General features: G+C 30.7%; 2 protein-coding genes across 4 annotated transcripts in view; one reads left to right on the top strand and one right to left on the bottom strand.

Moving 5' to 3' along the window:
- Nucleotides 1-15,493, bottom strand: part of Pu (GTP cyclohydrolase punch) — a 36,530-nt gene extending 21,037 nt beyond the window's left edge. Inside the window, exon 1 of one of the 3 annotated variants that reach the window (XM_090117126.1) lies at nucleotides 15,136-15,493. In XM_090117126.1, the coding sequence (XP_089973252.1) occupies nucleotides 15,136-15,223 (88 nt within the window). In that variant the 5' untranslated portion in view covers nucleotides 15,224-15,493. Of the gene's footprint in view, nucleotides 1-1,333; nucleotides 1,353-1,435; nucleotides 1,591-15,135 lie in introns of those variants that run through there. The other 2 variants (XM_090117124.1, XM_090117125.1) reach the window with 2 other exon arrangements.
- A 1,205-nt stretch (nucleotides 15,494-16,698) lies between these two features.
- LOC149896758 (putative beta-hexosaminidase fdl) overlaps nucleotides 16,699-22,623 on the top strand; it is a 28,134-nt gene continuing 22,209 nt past the window's right edge. Inside the window, exon 1 of the mRNA XM_090117212.1 lies at nucleotides 16,699-16,843. Coding sequence (XP_089973338.1) covers nucleotides 16,699-16,843 — 145 coding nt within the window. The remainder of the gene's footprint in view (nucleotides 16,844-22,623) is intronic.

Raw genomic sequence — 22,623 nt, forward strand, 5'->3', positions numbered from 1 at the left:
AATGATACAAGTGAAGGCAATTTTGGAACTGTATTAAGACTAGTTACAGCATGCGGAAGACCGTGTTTTGCTGTATAAATATATTAATATCCTACTATGTATGTTTGTTACTCTTTTACGTCAACAGCTGATCGTATTTGTATGAAATTGAACACAGAAATAGATTGATTTCTGAATCAGCGTTGACTACGCAAGCGACTATTGTAAAGTGGAAGTATTTTTGTTTGTTTATTTGTTTGTAAATCAGAATCAACATAAACCATTTGAAATTATTTCACCAGTAGAAAGGTTTGTTACAATGTTAGTTTCTTAAATTCACATAACTATTGAACCAATTTTGATAATTCTTCGACGAGAAGACTACACTAATTGGATTTAAATTTAATCCGAGTAGAGCTGGAGCAAACGACTAGTATTTTATTAAAGTGAGTTTATAATATTATTTTAAATGTTAGAATAAGTGAATTAAATAAATATGTTTAAAGCTTTAAGCATTAAAAAACTGGAGTAAATGTAAGAAAGTGATCTGGAAAGTAAATTTTCACAACCCTATAAACACAATAATGTTCAATCAATATTTTGTCTGAAACGGCTGGACCAATTTTAACAGGACTTTCATTGATTATAGCTAATGTCATTATCTACTTCACTTTTGAGAAGTATTCATAGTTATGTACGTATGTATAACTTTCAAAGTGCGTATAGGGACAACTACTTGTTGCTATCAAATTTCGTTATCTCTTCCCAACTTTTTAGAAAACTACGAAAGGTTACGAAAGGCTCACAACATATTGAGCAAATAGGTTTATTCAAAACTATTACGATTTAAAAGAACATGTAAATTGTACATATTTACCTAATTTAGCACGGTCTTTAAAAAAATAAGATATTTTAAATAAAACATCATAAAAAACCTTTTCTACTAGCTGTTCGATTTAAAACTTAAGGAAAAAATTGCAATACAAAATTGCAGATAACATAGTACATGTTATAATGTAAGGTATCTATATTGTATCAGATAATAATTTTTGTTTATATTTTTATGTTAGGATTTAACAGTTTTATCATATAATGATTGTTTAGTTTTTGTAATTAAGATAAATAAAAAATACGCATATGATTATGATTGATCTTGTGAACTAGATATACCTATGTATGTTAGTAAACAAAATAATTATCATTTTAATACGACTCGGAAGCAAATCGTTCGAAACGTATCGATTATCATATATTTTTGTACATACCTATGCAATGTTAATTCAAACGTATCGTTTTTACTTTTTTCAAAGAATTATTTACGCATACGAAATTTCAATAGTTTATATTTACTTACGCAATCCAAACACAAAACACTGGCACAATAATATTCGCGCGCAATCCGCACAGATTAAATATTGCGTGCTTTTTTTTAAGAATATAGGCATAGACTACTTACGAGGCGTGAAAAAAAAATTAATGTTTCAAAATAAAGGTTCGTTCAGAAACGCGCGCTCGCGTTTCACACTTATGGCTGACTGTCGTCGATGGGAGGTTCAAATGATTTTTGTACGACTGCGCTCGTCGGAGCCCGGGAAATCGATACGTCACGGCAAACGTCAAAAACCTGTTGAGATTCGCGGGTTTTTCGATCACACGTGATTATATTATGGCGTTTGTTTTGTTTTGTTTGTCTTATCAATAAATAGAATTATGGAGTATTCTTAGATTATTATTACTGCAACTTGTGCAATAGGATATTATAATGAATATAATCGAGGTCAAAGGCCGTAATAATCTATGCGATTTGATCTATTTATTAATGAAATAGTATTTATTATTTTGCTACATATTTATTGCATGCACGTGTATATAAAAATCTCAATATTAATTCTGAGAATTATGCATAATCAAATACTATTAGCAATGAAACATAAAAATTACATAATAAAAATAGCCTCCAAATGCAACAACTGGCAACAACCAATTGTTGAATGAAAAAAAAACCTAATATGTGACGTCAAACGCCACTAATTAATAATTATGTATGTGTAGTCTGTGGTCATGGAATGAGGTATATTTATTTTAATTTTTAAAAATCTCCAATTACTCGGTAAAATTTGCGCGGGACTTACCTTTGCTGAGTCATTTGAATAAAACATAAAACAATGTAGGGCTGCGCAAAATGTGTTTATACAATTAATAATTTAAATAGAATTGTCGTGGTAATTATTTTAGTCATGTATTTAAGAGTTATTTAATTAAGAGAAGAAGGTTTTAGTCAAATTTTTGCGAGGATTTTCGGTAAGTTTGAAAAAAATAATATATTTTTTTATACCACAAAGAGATAATGGCGTCTTGACGAGTGTTTGGCCGGTCAGCTACTATTAAATGCAATATGATTAACCATGTGAAAAATATTTGTTTAAAATTCTAAATTGATATGCATAAAAAGTACTTGAGACATCCTGGTGAGCTCAACGACATTTATAAAAAAGACGGGTTGCACTCCGGGAGTGCCGGCAGAAGTTAAAACTTGATTATTAACGTTGAGCATGTTTGATATCCATCCGTCTTACGCTTTTTCGATCAGGTCACGTGTCCTGACGCGAGTTTAAGATTTTATACCCAACGCCGCTAAAGAAGTTTTCACTTCAAAAACATATTACAATCATATTTAAATAATGAACAAAAATCAAGTTTGTTCAACCCTAATGCGTTTCGCAATTCCGAGTATAATATATTTCTTATTACCGGCATAAATAATTTGTCCTGTTGTTTTATATCCGCAAAGTTGATAAGATTTTTGGTTTAATTTACCTATTCTATTCTCGTTGTTTGACTAAATAGTTGTACTAGGAGTAGGACTTTCCAAGGCAAGGTGTTCTTAGAATTTTTTTATATATCTCGAAACTCGATCGTTATATCACAGATTAGAGAATAGTTACGCTATTTACTAGACGCTGGACTCCAATTTATTATTACTAAGAATCGAACTTGAGACCTCTTGATATCAGGTGCTAATTAAACCAACGGTATGAACGTAGGCTGTATTTAGAATAGGTACACACAGGTTTAAACCTCCAGGGTTTTCCTACAGGGAAAAACCCGGCTATTCCATTCCTAGGTAATTCTCATCTACAGAGTGTTTAATTTTTATATTTTTCAACAATTTGTACACATTCCTATATCTACAGAGTGTTTCATTTTTAAATAGCTGACCAATTATTATTATTGGTTATACGATGTGATTCTTCGCGCTGTCAAAACGCGCGAATTTTATAATCGGGTAATTTTTTTAAAATTATCTTCTAGAAAAAATTTGTAACTTCTCTTAAAAGAAGATGAAAAGTAATCTATTATATTTATTAAACAAGTTAAATACATTTGAACAATTTTTTTATTATAAATTTTATATGCAAGCAATTTAATAAGCAAGATCCGTTATAATGACGAAGGTATATCTCATTACGGGATAAACCCAGTACCTACTAGGCAGGTAATTTGTGAAGGAGAATAAAATATTGTCTTTTCTAAATAAAACCTAATGGCTAATAATTATGTACCTATGTGTCAGTTTCACCATTCATACTTGTATAATCATTGTATATCGATCTCTTACAAGCGAATCATATTCAATTCCGAAAACTTCAACTGACAAACAAATCTAATTTATATTCCAACTAGCTGTACCACGCGGTTTTACTCGCATATTGCTCCGCTCACCGCTCCTGTTGGTCTTAGCGTGATGATAGTATAGCATATAGCCTTCCTCGATAAATGGGCTATCTAATACCAAAAAAAAATTCAAATCGGACCAGTAGTGCCTGAGATTAGCGCGTTCAAACAAACAAACTCTTCAGCTTTATAATATTAAGTACCTACAGATACTTCAAGGGACAAAAACAACACGCTGTATCAAACAAATAAACAAACAAAAAACACTCAAGTTATTAAATTAATCGATGTTTAATTGGCGTATTAACAAACGCTAATATGTATAATTCGTTTCGATTAAGCAAAAGTTTTTCATAAATACTTGATTCACTTGCTCAATATTATTTCAAACGAGTAATTACAATTAGTAATTAACTAGTTTATAATAGCGTATTGATTCGGACCATTTCACAGCTAAACACCGACATGAAAAATGGTGTCCATTTTCGTAATCAGTACATAGTATAAAACAAAGTCGCTTTCCCTGTCCCTATGTATGCTTAAATCTTTAAAACTACGCAACGGATTTAGATGCGGTTTTTTGTAATAGATAGAGTGATTCAAGAGGAAGGTTTTAGTATATAATTTATTAGGTTTTAGACAAAGCGGGCGAAACCGCTGAATATAAGTATTGTTTAGTAAAATATCAAATTGATAAGTGAAATTGTAACAATTATCGTTAATTACTGATTGAAACGTATATTTTAATAAATAATAACGTAATGGAATGTGTAATTGAATGAAAATTTCATTTTCAAATTAAGTCATTAAATATTTTTTACACGCTTTATATTAGCTTCACCTGTATGTTTGTATGTTTGTAACCGACTTCTTTGGGCGCGATTTTGACCCACTTTAAACGGCCAGATTTCGTTCAAACTTTGTAGATTTATGACAATGACAATACAATAATTTGATAAAATTATTCCATTTTTTAGTTCGGTTTCTATAAAAAGCGTGTTTTTTAGTTTTTTTAAACTATTATTATTATATTGTTATGTATAAAAATTTGTTAGTTTGTAAACACTAGTCCGCATTTTTATGATTTGTTTTTGTGTAGATAAATTCCGTAGATATGAAAATAGGTCGTAAAGTATATTTCTAAGTGATAAGTAGCCGGGTCAGCGAGATTCTATACAATACTAGTTGTCCTCTAGTCTCCTGTCTAGTTGGCTCTACCCGGATGGTCTTTCTTTCATTTTGCATTTTTAAAAACTAAATATTGTAAATAAACATTTTTGACAAAATCGAGCTCTAAATTTAAATTTTACTCAATAAAAACATAAACATTATAATAATCGATACATTTTCACCGTTACACGAATTAAATTGTCACGAAGTTAATCATAATTTATTAAATCGCTGGTAAAACCCACTACAGGTATATAATATAGAAAACTTGTTGCTAAAGTTGATTGCACTCAGAAGATAGGGTCGGTCTTAGCTTGGTTAGGGCTCTTTATGGCGCCCCTTAGTAAATAATTCATCAAACGAACTCAAGCATTTATTAGTCAATTAGATTTCTTCTAGAAGCACTTTTGAATCGTCATTACATATTTTTAACATTTACCACCGATTCGGAAAGCAGTATCTATAAAGAAGAATCGGCAAGAAACTCTATAATTGCATCACTTCACTAGATAGTATAAAACAAAGTCGCTTTCTCTGTCCCTATGTATGCCTCATTTAAAAAAAAGCACCTATATATGTATGCTTAAATATTTAAGTCTACGCAACAGATTTTTATGCGGTTTTTTTAATAGATAGAGTGATTCAAGAGGAAGGTTTTAGTATATAATTTATTATAGGTTTTAGACGAAGTGGGCGGAGCCGCGGGCGGAAAGCAAGTACCTATTTAATAAAATAAATAATATTTTAAAACAAAGTCTCTTCCTGCTTGTCTGTTTGTCTGTCTTAAGTATGCTTAAATCTCTAAAACTAAGCAGCGGATTTCTTTGCTGTTTTGTTTATAAGTAGATAGAGTGGTTCTCGAGGAATGTTTTTTATGCATATCCTAGAGATGTTATCAAAAACAGAGACATTTTATCCAATAATTTCTAATATCTTTAATTGAAGTGGAAAAAAATTTAGTGTAACATTTTTCCGTTACGCGCCATCTTTTTTTTATCCCTACCACGCGTGATTCGATGTATTTCTAAGTAAAGCTGCATATAGTAAATTATTTTTTGAAAAATAAGGTCATAAAGAAGTTTCACTTCTTACGTGTGTACGCTAGTACACGCACACATTTTTTTTTCTTTTCTTCTTCTTATATTCCAATTGATTTTTTAATATAAATTATTAAGTTTTACAGTAGTTTATTATTTATAACCAATTTAATCGTAATATAAATTATATTTCTAGTCCACTATTTATGGTAATTTGAGCTAACTGTACAAGATTCAGATATTATGTGATAATTTATTCAATATTTTATTACTAATAAAACACTAATAAATTATCATTAAAATATTTTATTATGTGTGAAATATTTTTATTCGACATTTTATTGGCAATCATTTAAAATTTATGTACCTATTAATATTTTCTACAATAGGTACCTACCTAGTTGAGGCCCGAATTTTTCAAATAACATTGTATATTTTTCTTCGTAAACCATTACTGTAACAATTTTATCCTGCATTTTTAATCAAAACATTACCTATCTCTCAGTGACAGTAGCATCCGAATCAGAGCAGTCTTTTCGGAGATTTTATAACAAAAAAAAGAGAGTGTGAAAAGTGAAACTTGTTTGGCATGATTCAAAGATAGCAAAATCGTCGCCTTTACTCTATGACGGGACGGTATTGTCATGACGCGACCTTGATTTACTCAACGCGCCTAAAGCCAATAAACTTTATACAAAAACCTTCCTCTTGCATCACGTTATCTATTAAAAAAACCACATCAAAATCCGTTGCGTAGTTTTAAAGATTTAAGCATACATAGGGACATAGGGAGAGAAGGCGACTTTGTTTTATACTATGTAATGTTACTAATATACTGTATAACATTATTTCTCACTAAAAAAGGGTCAGTTTTATTCTAAGAGCACTCCACATAGCAGCTTTTGAAGCTAAATCTTACTCAAGAGCTCTAAGATGTAATTTCATCTTAGGCTTAGAACGTGACTATAAACTTAAGGAACGATTTTCTTTTACTTCTGTGAAAACTTTTTTTGGAAAAGAATTGAATTAAATGTTTTAAACGTCTGTAAATATAGATATATATTATCTTCTGTTAAAATATAAATACATAATTAACATTAATAGGAATATTTAATTTATAAAAAACAATATGATTAAAGTTTATATTTACACCTCTACCATGTTGTAGAGGCAAACAAAGGAACAAAATGTGTACACACGTAACACGTAAATTTACTATAATATGCAACTTTACAGAAATACGTCGAATCAAGCGTGGTAGGGATAAGAAAAAGATGGCGCGTAACGGAAAAATGTCACGCGTAACGAAAAAATGTTACATTAAATTTTTTTCCAACCCCGATAAAGAAGTTGCACTTCAAAAATCTTTTTCTCTTATATGTGGGGCATTTCACGCCAAGCGGACAAAGATTTCAGGGTCAGGTTTCAGATTTCGGTTATATTTTAGTATGTTACACCTGTATATATCCTCGGTATGTATACGAAAAATTTTTGCATTTAGAAGCTTAGTTTTCAAAATACAGGTCTTTGAAGATGTCAGTAAGCGCGAGGTATGGGGGACTTTGAATGTAATTATCAGTTCAAGAAAAGTAATTTTTAAATAAATTGATGACTGAATAATATACCCCATGAAATAAACTTTTTATGCTCATATTTCGAATTTCGAATTTATATTAAAATTCCTTAGAAAAATAAAAAAATATTTTTCTTTGTCATTTTTTACAAACTTTGCGTATTTTTAATTTTTTTAAAGATCATTAAATAAATAGCTTTTATTATGCTTAAACTTCATGCAAAGTTCTAGAGTGGTCATCGCAGAAGTTTAGAAGCTACATGTATTATAATGTCGAAGCGCGGCAATATCCCCATACTAGCGCTTAGTTGGTTAGCGCACCGTACTGCAGTATTTATCTCATTATAGTTAGTTAATAACACCGTTTCAGGTTTTAATAAGATTTTATAGTGGTAAATAACAAGCAAGAAAATATTACTTTAGTTTTCTTAAAAAAAAATATTCAGTAAAGTAATATGACATTTTTACGACTTTGAATACGTATATCTCGTCAATTATTTATTTTAGCATAAAACTTATTCATAAACCTCTAATCAATTTTTAAAGACCTATCTGTTGACACTTCATTTAATTCAAATTTCTAGAATTTATTTTTTGTCCCCGTTTCTATGAATATTGCAGTGCGTCGCGCTAGGCGCTAGTATGGGGATATTGCCGCGCTTCGACATTATAATACATGTAGCTTCTAAACTTCTGCGATGACCACTCTAGAACTTTGCATGAAGTTTAAGCATAATAAAAGCTATTTATTTAATGATCTTTAAAAAAATTAAAAATACGCAAAGTTTGTAAAAAATGACAAAGAAAAATATTTTTTTATTTTTCTAAGGAATTTTAATATTAATTCGAAATTCGAAATATGAGCATAAAAAGTTTATTTCATGGGGTATATTATTCAGTCATCAATTTATTTAAAAATTACTTTTCTTGAACTGATAATTACATTCAAAGTCCCCCATACCTCGCGCTTACTGACATCTTCAAAGATCTGTATTTTGAAAACTAAGCTTCTAAATGCAAAAATTTTTCGTATACATACCGAGGATATATACAGGTGTAACATACTAAAATATAACCGAAATCTGAAACCTGACCCTGAAATCTGTGTCCGCTTGGCGTGAAATGCCCCATATGTTAATTGTTACCACAGATAATTAAATTATAGATATTACTAGATATATGAATTAATTACAGTTAGCTTATTAAAATTAATTCAGGATTTATTTGGTCTGAATTGCAATTTTTAACCGACTTCCTTGTATCCATTTTCAAACACATTATGCTTTAAGGGAAATTAATCTATACTAATATTATAAAGCTGAAGAGTTTGTTTGTTTGTTTGATCGCGCTAATCTCGGGAACGACTGGTCCGATTTGAAAAATTCTTTCGGTGTTAGCTCGCGTTTATCGAGGAAGGCTATAGGCTATATATCATCACGCTACGACCAACAGGAGTGGAGCCACGGGGGCGAAACCGCGCGGAGCAGCTAGTCTTAAATACATATTAAAGTACTTCCTGTTTAGAACTTTCCAATACAAGTCAAAGGAAATGGCCAATGTGGTAAGAAATAAACACAGTAATCGCAGCAAAACGTTTTTCATTTAATTATAATATCCCAGTTAGTTGTGAAAGCATACCAGTTAAGGGAATGAAAATATTTAAATATTCAACTTAAACATTACTCAACTATAATTTAGAAACGCTTTCGATAATCATAATACATTGAATGAGTAACAATAATTTTTAAGAAACATCACATGCCAACAGGACAATGCCCAATGCGACACAGATACAATTTTATTTTACAAAAATAAACTTCACTAACTGAAATACTAAATTAAAATTACATACATAATTTATAGAATCTGATTTAAAGAACTTTATAACAATAACAGATTATGTGCAATATCAGCCTTGCGAATTCACTCACAGGACAATGAAATAAGTCCGTAATGTAGTTGCTCTTTTAAATCATACAAATTCGTGTCTAATTATAATATTATATAGTAAGAGAAGAATGGAAACTAATTGAATCATGTATTGACGACTTATATTTAATAAATTAAAAAAACATACATTTGATAACAAAAATATACAACTATGAAGTAAGAATCATCATCCTAAGATGTAAAAATTCAAATTCAAATTACATTTATTTGCAAGAATGTAGTTACAAAAAAAGGTGTTTATTAGCGCTAATATAAGTAGGTAAGTAATTACAAATGTACTTCTGCAAGCCTCTTCTATTGAAAGAGGCTTTTATTATTATTAACTTTTATGTTATTACATATTATTAATATTATAAATGTGAAAGTTTGTATGGATGTTTGTTACTCTTTCACGCAAAAACTACTGAACCGATTACAATGAATTTTAGCACACATATAGAGGGTAACTTGGATTAACACATAGGATAGGTTTTATCCCGGAAATCCCACGGGAACGGGAATTATGCGGGTTTATCTTTGAAAATGCGGGCGAAGCCGCGGGCGGAAAGCTAGTATTAACATATACATAATCTCTGTCTAAGATAAATCGTAATTCTGAATCTTGAATGAATACAAAAACATCCATCTTCAACATGCAGTTTATATAATAAACAATTCTTGACGATTAATTGTATAACAAACATATTAAAGAAACGTTATTTTGGTTTTTATTAATAGTAGTTTTTTTAATAGATATTATAAAGACGAAGTGTTTGACGGAGTTTCTTGCCGATTCTTCTCCATAGATACTGCTTTCCGAATCGGTGGTAAATGTTAAAAATACTTTGTAATGACGATTCGAAAGTAGAAATAGTAGTCTAATTGAATAAATGAATGTTTGAGTTTGAGTTTGTTTGTATGTTCGTATGTTTGTTTGAACGCGCTAATCTCGGTAACTACTGGTCCGATTTGAAAAATTCTTTCGGTGTTAGATAGCCCATTTATCGAGGTAGGCTATAGGCTATATATCATCACGCTAAGACCAACAGGAGCGGAGGCGGAGCACTGCGTGTAAAACCACGGGGCACAGCTAGTCATATTAATTATCTCAATGAAAATAGATCGTCATCTATAATATTAAGACAATAATGCTTAGAATTAACTAGCCGTAAACATGCAAATCATCGTTTCTTAGTGTTTCGTTTATTTATGTCGTCAATATTTTGATGCTATTTTTATAATAATAATAGTCTCAATACCCAATTTCATAACTTGTATATTATATATTAAACTAGCTGTGTCCTGCGGTTTTCTCGGTCTCGATTTCGTGACTGTTTTAGATTTAGAAAATACTAAATATTTTCATTCACTTTTTGATAAAAATGTGAATGGCGCTTACGATTTTTAGTTTCGAGCACGTTGATTCCATACTAAACGCGGACCCCCTCACCCCTCACTTACGGCGAGAATAGCAGAATTTTCGCTGACCGCCTAACCGCTCTTAAGAAAATTACTGTAAGAGTTTCACAAGAGAAAATATGTTAAACGTAACCAACCAGTTAAAGTTATTCTAATGATATATTACTATGATAAGCTTGGTTGAGATATAATTGCTCACATTTAATTTCCTACTACCTACTACTAATCGTTTACGTAATAAGGATTAAAGTGTATATTTAATAAAACAATTTCTTTTTTAAATTTTGGTAATTGATATTCTAATTAAAAAAATATTATGATAAAGAAGCTCCTATTCGAAATTAAAATTTTTGTAGGTTTTTCGTTCAATAAGTATTTTTATAAATACATTCAATGTTTACAAAACATTAGAGAATTTATTCTAAACAAGCTTCCGCCCGTGGCTTCGCCCGCGTGGTGTTTTGATAAAAGGTAGCCTATGTTCTTTCTCAGGGTCTAAAGATTGTCTGTGCCAAATTTCATCAAAATCGGTTGAGAGGTTTAAGCGGGAAAGCGTATAACAGATAGACAGACAGAGTTACTTTCGCATTTATAATATTAGTAGGGATATAAAACATATTATGAAATATTTTATAATTAATGGTCAAATTGAAAAGAGAAAAATGTTCTACTTGTTTATTTCGTCTAGGTTTCTATATTTAAAAAAAATAAACTCAAAAGACACGACGCTTTAGATGAAGATTCTACGTGGTTTAAACACTTTAAAGTGAGTAAAAATCGAGTTTAATGTCGGTTACATAAAGGTGAAGCTTATATTTATATTACTAATGTTAGGAAATAAAATCTACAATCTTAAACTTAAAGAAATCCTACTTATTCTAAGTACTTAGCCCTAATCTAAAGGTAATCAGAGATATTGAGAAAGTAGTAAATCGATTAATAACTTGATACATATAATATTTCACAGGATCAAATATCGTAAGTGTGAAGTAATTTTATATACTGGTAATTATATACGTGTTGTGTAAACATATAGTACTGTTTACATGGTGAGAGGCGACAATTTCTATTAATATAGATGAAAGTTTGTATGTGAAAGTTTAGAAACAATGGAAGGTATTTGGATGAATTTTTGTATGTTGATAGATTAGATTTGATATTGTATAAATTATCCTGTATACATTGTCAAAAGCTTTATCTATGTTTTAAATACATTCAAATATGGTGAGCAATTCGGACGTAAAAGGGCAGATATTATTATCCACTTGTATTTGTCCATGTTAATTACAAACGGACATATGAAAAGTTAAATAATTCTACTAATAATTTTAGTATGTATAAGAATTAAGGTAGGTAATAAAAATTGGTTTTGCGTTTTTTGTGTTGACTGATAAAAAATAAACTAATTCGATTTTGATGGTTTTTATATCGTAAAATAACTCATAATATGTTGTATTAAAAAATCCATGATATAACCATTTAGATAATGTGCTTTAGAATTTAGATACATATACAACTATAATTATAAAAACTTCAGAGTTTGAAGAAATAATCTACTATATAAAAATAAGTCGGGTTTTCCTTCCTGACGCTATATAACTCCAGAACGCACAAACCGATTTCCACGGTTTTGCATTCGTTGGAAAGGTCTCGGGCTCCGTGAGGTTTATAGCAAAGAAAAGGTGTCTCTGGTGGCGAAACGGAGTTCGCCGGGATTACTAGTTATCGATAGAAAATAAATGGTCGGTATTCGAAATGCGTGACTAACTTACTCCTAAATTAATATTATTATATTATGTTTAAATAAACTTTATAATATTATGTTAGTTTATTATATTCAAACACCTAACAGGATTTATGTCAATTTTATTGTTTCTATAACCCCGTACTCGTGGAAGAGTGATCTAAGTGGAAGAGATAACCTTAATTTTATAAAGTCGATACAAGAACCACTCGCGGTTACATTGTATGCTATGATTGTATGAGATTTTTTATAAAACACCTAACAATAATGCTTTTTAGAGATTCCCAGATTTAATTGTTACCAAGTATGCCAATGGATATCTGTTACGAGGCCATAAGTATAGGAAAACGATTTTCCTCTAATAATAATTATTTTTATATACAATTTTCTATGTATGCATTTTTTTTAACCTTTACGATGCGTTAACATAGGAAGATTTAATTTCAGGCTTCATTTTTTTTTGTTAATATTGTGATTGTATTTATACTAATTTATATCGGAATAAAGAATCAAAACAAAACGCAGGTGTCTTAATAATAAAAAAAAAAACAAATAAGTTTTTCAAACAAGTAAATTTTTTTGTTAAATTTGCATGGAAATATATCGTAGAAATTATTATTGATAAAGTTTTATCACAAGTTAAATTTATAACGAAAAATGCCTCAAATAAAAAGGCACTGCATCGATAAAAATATTAACTAATGTTAAATTTAGTACAACATAATAATTGTTAAATTTTAGCTAAGTTTTGTATCTATCTTAAAATAATAATCGCGAATTTTATAATGGAGGCTGTTTTTTCATAAACTTTACATTTATTTTCTTCGTTTACAACTAGATGGCGTTAGTTTGTCGGAAAATAATTCGATATTGAGAGTTTTCAAAATCATAGTATTCTAATACTGTACTATTAGTATTAGTAATATAAATCAAATAACCTTTTGATATATAATGCAAAAATAATAATAGTTTAATAAAACTAAAAAACACGCTTTTTATAGAAAACCGAACTAAAAAATAGAAAATTTTATCAAATTAGTGTATTGTCATCGGTCCTCAATAAATCTACAAAGTTTGAACGAAATCTGGCCGTTTAAAGTGGGTCAAAATCGCGCCCAAAGAAGTCGGTTACAAACATACAGGTGAAGCTAATATAAAGCGTGTAATAATAAAGAAGTTATCGATTCTTATATTATATAATCAACATACCTACAATAATTTTAAAATAATTGGTACTACCACAGACTAATAATAATATACTACGTATACAGGTACTACCAAAGACTAAAGCAAAAAAAAAACGTTTCAATTTTAAACTGAAATATTTACGAGGTTATGATGCATAAACAGCCATTAATTAAATGGATAATTGAAGTTTTAAAGTATATATTTACAAAACACGTTGGTATTTGGTACACACTAATAATAATTACTTTTAATTGAGATATTAGAACAGGTAATATGGAATAAAGTTCTTATGTGTTACTTTTTAAAATAAATTATACAGGTACCTATATTGTTGTAATTCAATTATTATACAATAATTTGTTAAATCTTTTAGTCCGGGATACATCGCCCATTTTTGCAAGTGATTACTATCAAGCTTATTTTTCGTGAGTAGCTTTATTTTGATGAGATGCCCAATAATTTCATGTACAAAACTCTCGATTGTGGTAGCTTACAGAGGTAACAAGGATAAAATATTTTGATATGATGGTTCTCAAATATTAATTACTAACTGAATGTTTTTTTTTGTTCAATCTCAAGATAATTATCTAAATTATTCGAAAAAATATTTGTCCTACAAAATCTATGGTTTGATCAAAGAGTCCCCCTTTCCAATGTGTATCGATAACGAAGTCATCATAAATGATTACTAACCAGCAGATTTTTTTATTTTCACTTATTTAATACTTATATAATTCAACAGACATATTGTCCTACAAATTGCGTTATAAATATTTGAGAACCGTCAAATCAAAAATTTTTATCCTTGTTACCTCTGTAAGCTACCACAATCGAGAGTTTCGTACATGAAATTATTGGGCATCTCATCAAAATAAAGCTACTCACGAAAAATTAGCTTGATAGTAATCACTTGCAAAAATGGGCGATGTATCCCGGACTATTTATTTAATATTGTAAACAAATCATTAAATTTTATTATTCAAATTCTATCATTAAAAAATCAATCATATACCAAAGTAATTAATAATAAACTTTACTAGGTTTTCAAACTTCATAATGGACTTAACTCGGTTAATTAGGTTAGGTCAAGATTAAAGTAATAGATACAATTATTGTTGAGCAATCAATGCAAATTACCTCTAAAACAGATATACTTTTAATTATCTCTAATTCTAACGGATCGTAATTTGTTTTTAATCTTAAAGTCGATTATTAACAACCAGATCAATTTAGATAATTATTATAACACAGGTATTTTCATACATCGATGTAATTTTTTTGAATCGTAATAATTCACACAACTTAAATACCCTCATAAATAAATATACTAACACCTAAATAATTGACTTTCAATCTTAGGTACTTACTTAGAATTTAGAACCTATGCTAAATTAAAAATTGAATTAAAAAAAAATACTCACTTTTTTCATTTTTATTTCCATTCTTGGACAGAACGACAGCTCCGTTCTTTTCCATGCACTGGCTGGTTGACACAACAAGCTCCTTCATTTTTAAAAAAAGATTAATTCGAATTTGCAACAGAAAAATAAGAAACCGCGTTCGCGCGCTTTTTAACGTCACTTCGACAGGAGCACAATACGAATGGCAATGGTAATTATTGGAGCGGGCAACCTGTTCACGTTTACGGCCAAGGTAATCGCGATCGAAAATTAAAAAAAAATAGCACAGATAATAACACTATGATATAATGCGCGAAACGCGACAATAGATAAAAAAAGAGCAGTGTTTTCGAACGCCGCCGGCTTACAAGTGCGCTCCGATGCGCCGTACGATATATTTATACAGAAACCTGCGTATTTTGTGTTAAATATTGTGTAATTACATATTAGAAGAATAAGATTGAGATTGAAATTACAAACTTAATAAAACTCTAATTAAGGGCCTGGAATTGTTTGATAGAATTGTCCAATATTACATAAGAATTTTACGTTTTTTTCAACACTGTCACACATTTATCACATGTAGATGCTGGGGTCATGCCAATAGATTACTTATGTTTTGAATTCTATTTTTTCTATTACGATAATAGTCGTGTTGCGATTAACTGTCAAAACATGATATCTTCCTGTGGCCAAAATTATTATTCCAATAAAAGTAGGCCAAGTTTAGTATTTATTGATTTGCAAAGACTCCATGATAAATAAGGTCATTGATAAAACATCTTGGCATCCATAAAAGTATTAAACTGGTATAATAAGTGGTGTCTAGATCAATTGTGTTGTTAAATAAATAATTAACAATATAATAAAGCATTTAAAATACTTTGTAATAGCTGGCTAATCAAGTTGCATTTTGCACGCATGTTTTAGCAAAAAAACGCACGCAATTAGTCGATACCTACAAACGCATTTTTTTGCGTGTAAAATTTTAATTATCATAAACATTAACCTTTGCCTCTTAGTAACTTAGATACCAATAGCTTAGTTTTTCTTATTTATGTAATATTACAGATAATATAACCCTATACTAACTAACGCATCCTACTGTCATTGTCAGGTTAAAAAAGAAAACACTGTATTTTTATTTTATCAGATAAAAATGTGAATCCAAATAATTATTTAAACAAAATTCAACAATTGAACGTCGGTACAATAGTAATGACTTAAGAATGGCTTCAACCTAACACGCCTACAGAAGAATTAAGTATATAAATATAGTGTCCATATCTATTTTTTAGTTCTTTATAAAAACTACATAGTTTATACACTCACGTAATATAAGTACCCACATTCTCTCTTTCAATATGTATTTATAATATTTCTTTATTTATGTATATTAAATTCAAATTCCAATGTTATAATAGAGTCGTAACATAATTACTTAGCAAGTCGCTATAAAGCGTAATTTAAAATCCATATCCGATTGCGTTGAAAATCTAAGAGTCAAATAATGTGTTCAAAACTAGCGCAAATATAAATTATCTTTCAATATTAATATTAAGTGTTTTATTAGAGAAAGAAAATATGACGAGGAAACGGACAGAATCAAAAGTTCGACGACATGTGATATCTGCCCGCACTTTGCCAGCGTGGTGGATTATGGCCTGTACCCTCATAGGCCCGTGTTCCAGCAGTGACAATGTCGTCACAACTTCTCTGAGATTACCAGGTATTTAATAGAAAAACATTTATTAATAACTATTCATTCGCTTAATTGCAACTTCAATATATATTGTAAACGGTGGTTTGTAGTTGTACAATTTTTCTAAACCTAAATATTTTTTATAAAATCATAACTATCACCCGCGAACTGCTCGTGGAACACACATTGGACAAATCCGCATTGTGATACGAGAACTACGATATATGTAGCCAAGCGATACGTGGAGGGAACACTCTACATATAATGTATGTACGAAATAACCCACTGTGTTATATAATATATTCATCCCTCTTTCATTTGAGAAATGTTTTTACGAAGATGACCTAAATTATGCTCTGTATTTTAGATCTATAGTTCTCATATTGTTGATGGTGGATCCCAAACAATCCCAAACGCCAAACTTCAGTCTGTCAACGTTAATCCTACCTACAGAATGTTCAATAAATGATTTTATTTGTTCCTATTTTCCCTTATTATTTAAAACAATGAAACAAACTAATCACGTATTCTATATCAAAGAAACACGTGAATGTACTGAAATTAAATAAAACAAGCACGTGGTACATACTTCAATATTAATAATACTCCGTGTCAAAACAACGGCTTTATCCTAACATATTATATTGAAGTGTCAGTAACATTTTATTAATAAAAGCCCGCGACTCTGTTTGCAGAAATATTTTTGCAAACCATAGCTGCCTTACCACAAAAAACTTTAGACAGGGTAACTTTAAGCGCGAGTTCTCTTTAATCTGGTTTTAACGTTTTTCACATAGACAACTATTAAAGTGACAGATCCCTGGTTTAAAGTTAGACTGTGTTTAAATTGTTTTGTGGTAAGACTATAGGTTTTTAACACTCTTTTATTAGCATATGTATGTAATCGACTCCTTGGTTGGTTTTAACCCACTTTAAATGGACAGATCTAATTCAAACTTTATACACTTATCAAGGATCGGTGACATTACAATAGTTTAAGGCTTAAGCGTGTTTTTTTGTATTGATTATATTTATTGTTTTATAATGTTATTTACGCACAACGAAATTATGCAACTATTATAAACATCGTCAGCCCATATTTGTTCCCACTGCAAGGACACGGGTCTATGAGGGTACAGGCCATAATCCACCACGCTGGCCAAGTGCGGGCAGATGTCACATGTCGTCGAACTTTTGAGTCTTCGACATGTCATTTTCTTACGATGTTCTCCCTTAATTAAAACAGAATTAGCGTTTTATGTATTATGTATTCTGGTATGTATTCTGGGACGGAATATAGCTTTTCTAGATCCCATCGAGGCAAAATATTTTTAACGTGAAATTTCTTTTAACGGCTTCTTGCGGGAACGGGGAAAATCGGGGATGCACGTACAAAGTCGTGGGCGGAAGCTAGTATTTAATACATACAATATATCTATACATAATATTATCTCGGGAAATGGGAATTGTATATAGTTCCTGTATGTATCGTTTTAGGAAATGTATAAAACAAATGCTTTCTGTGAATAAAATTAATAATACACGCTATTATATTGCCTCGCCGCGGCCGCTGCTAACGCGGCACGCTCGCTTCGCTTCTCGCTTACCTATTAAAGTGAAACTTTTATTACATCGTCTCAAACTTTTTGGTCTGTGTAGCGCATGTCGCGTGACGGTCGGCTGCCGAGTAGGTATAAAGCAGTGTTCAGAAAGTTTCACTTTTACCGTGGTTTCATAAAACCATACAACATTTTTTTTACACTGAAAACTATAATTTCCATTTGGTACTTAGGAAATATATAGATTTCCTAGGAAATGTATTGTATTTTTGTTTGTTTTAGTATTGCATGCAAGTAAAACATGCAAAATATGAATTTGAAAGTTTGCAAAAAACCCTGTAAGACACGGGAGCTAGTTTAAGAAATTCATAGTTTAAGAGACAGTCTACAAAATTTTAGATTTTTTGGAAAATAAAGATATTTAAAAAAACACGTGTTTGATGATCCGGAACAGGCCAGTTACGATAAATATAAAATTTAATCCCACTTTATTATATAAATGATAAACTTCCACCTTTTGCTTAGATTAGAACTTTTTATCGTCAAGGCCCATTTTAAACTTATTATATTTGTGGCTTCATTGAGAAATGATAAATATAATGAGTATTAATTTATAATAATTATAAAATTGTGTTAAATAACTAAATGGTTTTAGCAAAATAAAGAAAAAAATGTGATAAAAATGTTATAATAACATTTAGAAATATCAACACATTGTTACCTTTTAGATTGGCTGACACATGGCTGACACTGACTTTGAAAATAAGAGGGTAGTGCGTACATATTGATTTAATTTTCGATTTTCAGTGGCTATATTTTTGATTTTGAACTCAATTTAAGCATACATAGGGACATATATGCATAGGGAAGAAAGCGACTTTGTTTTATACTATGTAGTGATTAGGATAGCCTACCGAAAATGCTCTATCTTGTCCTAATACTTTAAGAACACGAGTAATCTCCGAGGAAGGAAATTATACATCTTAATCTTAATATCTTAATACTATTATAAAGGCGAAAGTTTTAATGGATGTATGGATGTATGGATGTTTGTTACTCTTTCACGTAAAAACTACTGAACCGATTACAATGAAATTTAGCACACATATAGAGGGTAACTTGATAGAAGGGATAGGTTTTATCCCGGAAATCCCACGGGAACGGGAACTATGCGGGTTTTCCTTTGAAAACGCGGGCGAAGCCGCGGGCGGAAATCTAGTAGGTATATAAATAAAATAAATTGATCCGAATCTCTACGTGGAAGGATCTTATACATATTTCACGACTAAATACATTCAATTAGTATAATATAATACTTAATGCGATCACTCAAACGTATCATATTATGCGTTGGATTGCCAAAGCGATTGGTCGATTACATCCTTTTTAATAAAAAAACATAATAATTATATCCTTGCTGACTTTCTAGTGATGTTTATACGTCAGGTAAATAGTGATATAGGTAATGTGTTTATTAATGAGGAGCATTGTCTTATGATTCTTCAGTTTTTGTACTGAGGCATAGACAAAAAATCTTTAATTGTTTTTGTGCAGATGTGTTGTTTTTATTTTATGGTGATTTAAAGGCAAAATAAACGTGATTTATCTTTAGATTTTGTTTATAGTAGTAGTTTTAAGCTATTGCATAGCTTCTATCGCGGGCCATGAGCGCGGGGACCGAATCGAGAAATTCCGTAACGAAAAAACCTCACGCTCCCCACTCCGACGGACACGGAGGTGTGGCTTGAAGGCATAGCATGCAATAGCTTTACCGCGGCAGTCCCCGAGTGCCACACGTCTTTTTTTATTTTATGGTGATTTAAAGGCAAAATAAACGTGATTTATCTTTAGATTTTATAGTAGTAGTTTTTAAAGCTTTTACTTCCGTCGTTACAAATGGATTGCCATCAACGGAGTCCCAGGGATAAAGATAAGATCATGGAAACGATTGGAAAGACTGGAAAAGGTTAGGAAAAGGCTTCCACCTCCGCCACTCATTGCACTATAGCATTAACATGCTTACTATTGGACGTTTGAGTTACCTTATAGTTATAATAACTAGCTTCCGCCCGCGACTCCGTCTGCGCGGAAAAATTAAGATTTTTTTTTCTACGTATTTTTCCGGGATAAAAAGTACCTATCCTATTTTATGCCCAGGATAATAAGGTAAAATTATACCAGGATAATAAGGTAAATTTCATCGAAATCGAACCGTTTTTCGTGTAACAGTTTTCACGTTACATACAGACAGACAGACAAAAATTTTTTTTATCACATATTTGGGTTTGGTATCGATCCAGTAACACCCCCTACTATTTATTTTTTCAATATTTTCAATGTACAGAATTGACCCTTCTACAGATTTATTAAATGACGTATAGATAACCTTATTTTAATAGGGTATTTTAATAATACAGATCCTGTTGAAATTGATATTTTTGGTTTTATGCCATTCAAATGCTTTATAAATATAAATTTATAAAGAATAGAAAAAATTCAATCACGAGGCGGGACTCGAACCTGCATCCTTTCGCGCCATTCCGGGGCGGATGCCTGATCACAAAAAAGGTCTTGTTCCATCGTTACAATATTGTATTCACTGAAAAGTGTTTCATATTGGTTGAGATGGTTGTTAATCAATTTAATAAAAAATTGAAAGGATGCGGGGTCGAGTCCCGCCCCGTGATCGAATTTTTTCTATTCTTTATAAAAATACAGGTCCTACTAATATTATACAAGATATTCACCAGTTTTAATAGATAATTAAATATACATTCAAACAATATTTTTGTAAAGTAGACGTTCATGCATCATATGAATACTTTTAGAATTGTAATATGTATTACATACGTTCTTACTTCTTACTATCTAATAAATAACATACTTTTTGACAAAAATGTATCTCTCGTATGCTCAGTTCCAAGAAAGCCTACCGAGTACTATGATTTTTCTACATTAATTTGACCTTTACCTTAAAGATTTAAGGATACTAACTAGGTTATTCCCAGATTAAAAGACAGTTTCCGTGAAACGCCTTAATCCTTGACTTCGGGTTTTAACGAGACAAAGAAATTAAAAAACTCATAATTCTTAGAAATTGTTCTTGCGTGATTTGATCTGCCTATTTAATGACACTTTTCCTTAATGTTTTGATAATAATTTCCTTCCTTGTAGCTTTCCTTTCCTTGTAATAGGACCAGATTTTTACCGGTTAGCTTAACATGTTTTCATTTAGGTACAGTTATTCCAGAGTACATTGTAAACAAACACACAATATTCTTAATATAAAGTCAAGTCGCTGTCCTAAAACAGTAAAAAATTTGGGTTATCATATAAAGCATTTGACTTTATTTATTACGTCATCATCATCATCAGCCCATATACGTTCCCACTGCTGGGACACGGGCCTATGAGGGTATAGGCCATAATCCACCACGCTGGCCAAGTGCGGGCAGATGTCACATGTCGTCGAACTTTTGATTCTTCGACATGTCGTTTTTTCACGATATTTTTTCAATGTCTCATATACTATATCTATATACTAATATTATAAAGCTGAAGAGTTTGTTTGAACGCGCTAATCTCAGGAACTACTGGTCTGATTTGAAAAATTCTAATATCGGGCAATGCGGGTAAAACCGCGGGGCACAGCTAGTCATAATATTATATGTGCCATGTTGAGTGTGGCAAAATTCAAATAATTTTTATATTTTTTTATATTTTCTCCATCTCATCGTGAACATACAAAAATATATATTGACATACAGATAAAAATAATCAAACTGTTTCTATGTTACTTATCGAATCTAATGACCTCTAATTTCGGTTATTATATAACTTAGTGTACCGTAATCAAGCTATTGTTACGTTATGTCGGTCAAGTTTAAGTTACCTTCTCTTTGCGTTTAAGTTATTACATTTTAACTGACTAAAAATCGAGGTTAGATACACATATTGGATGTCAAATTGTAATTAGTTTAACTGTTAATTAATAAAAGTATTATTTCATTAGATAACAACACAAATTAATTAATAGTTTATATACTTTTATCCTACTAATATTATAAATGCGAATGTTTGGGGATGGATGGATGGATGAATGTTTGTTATTCTTTCACGCTAATACTACTGAACCGATTACAATCAAATTTGGTATGTAAGTAGCTGAAGACCCACAATAAGAGCGTATACGCTCTAAGACTACTTTTTATCCCGGAAATCCCACAGGAACGGGAAACTATGCGGGGG

Source organism: Colias eurytheme, chromosome 27 (genome assembly GCF_061535395.1).
Source record: "Colias eurytheme isolate Ceu_HAF_F1 chromosome 27, ilColEury1 Martin Lab GWU primary, whole genome shotgun sequence".
NCBI classification, from domain to species: domain Eukaryota; kingdom Metazoa; phylum Arthropoda; class Insecta; order Lepidoptera; family Pieridae; genus Colias; species Colias eurytheme.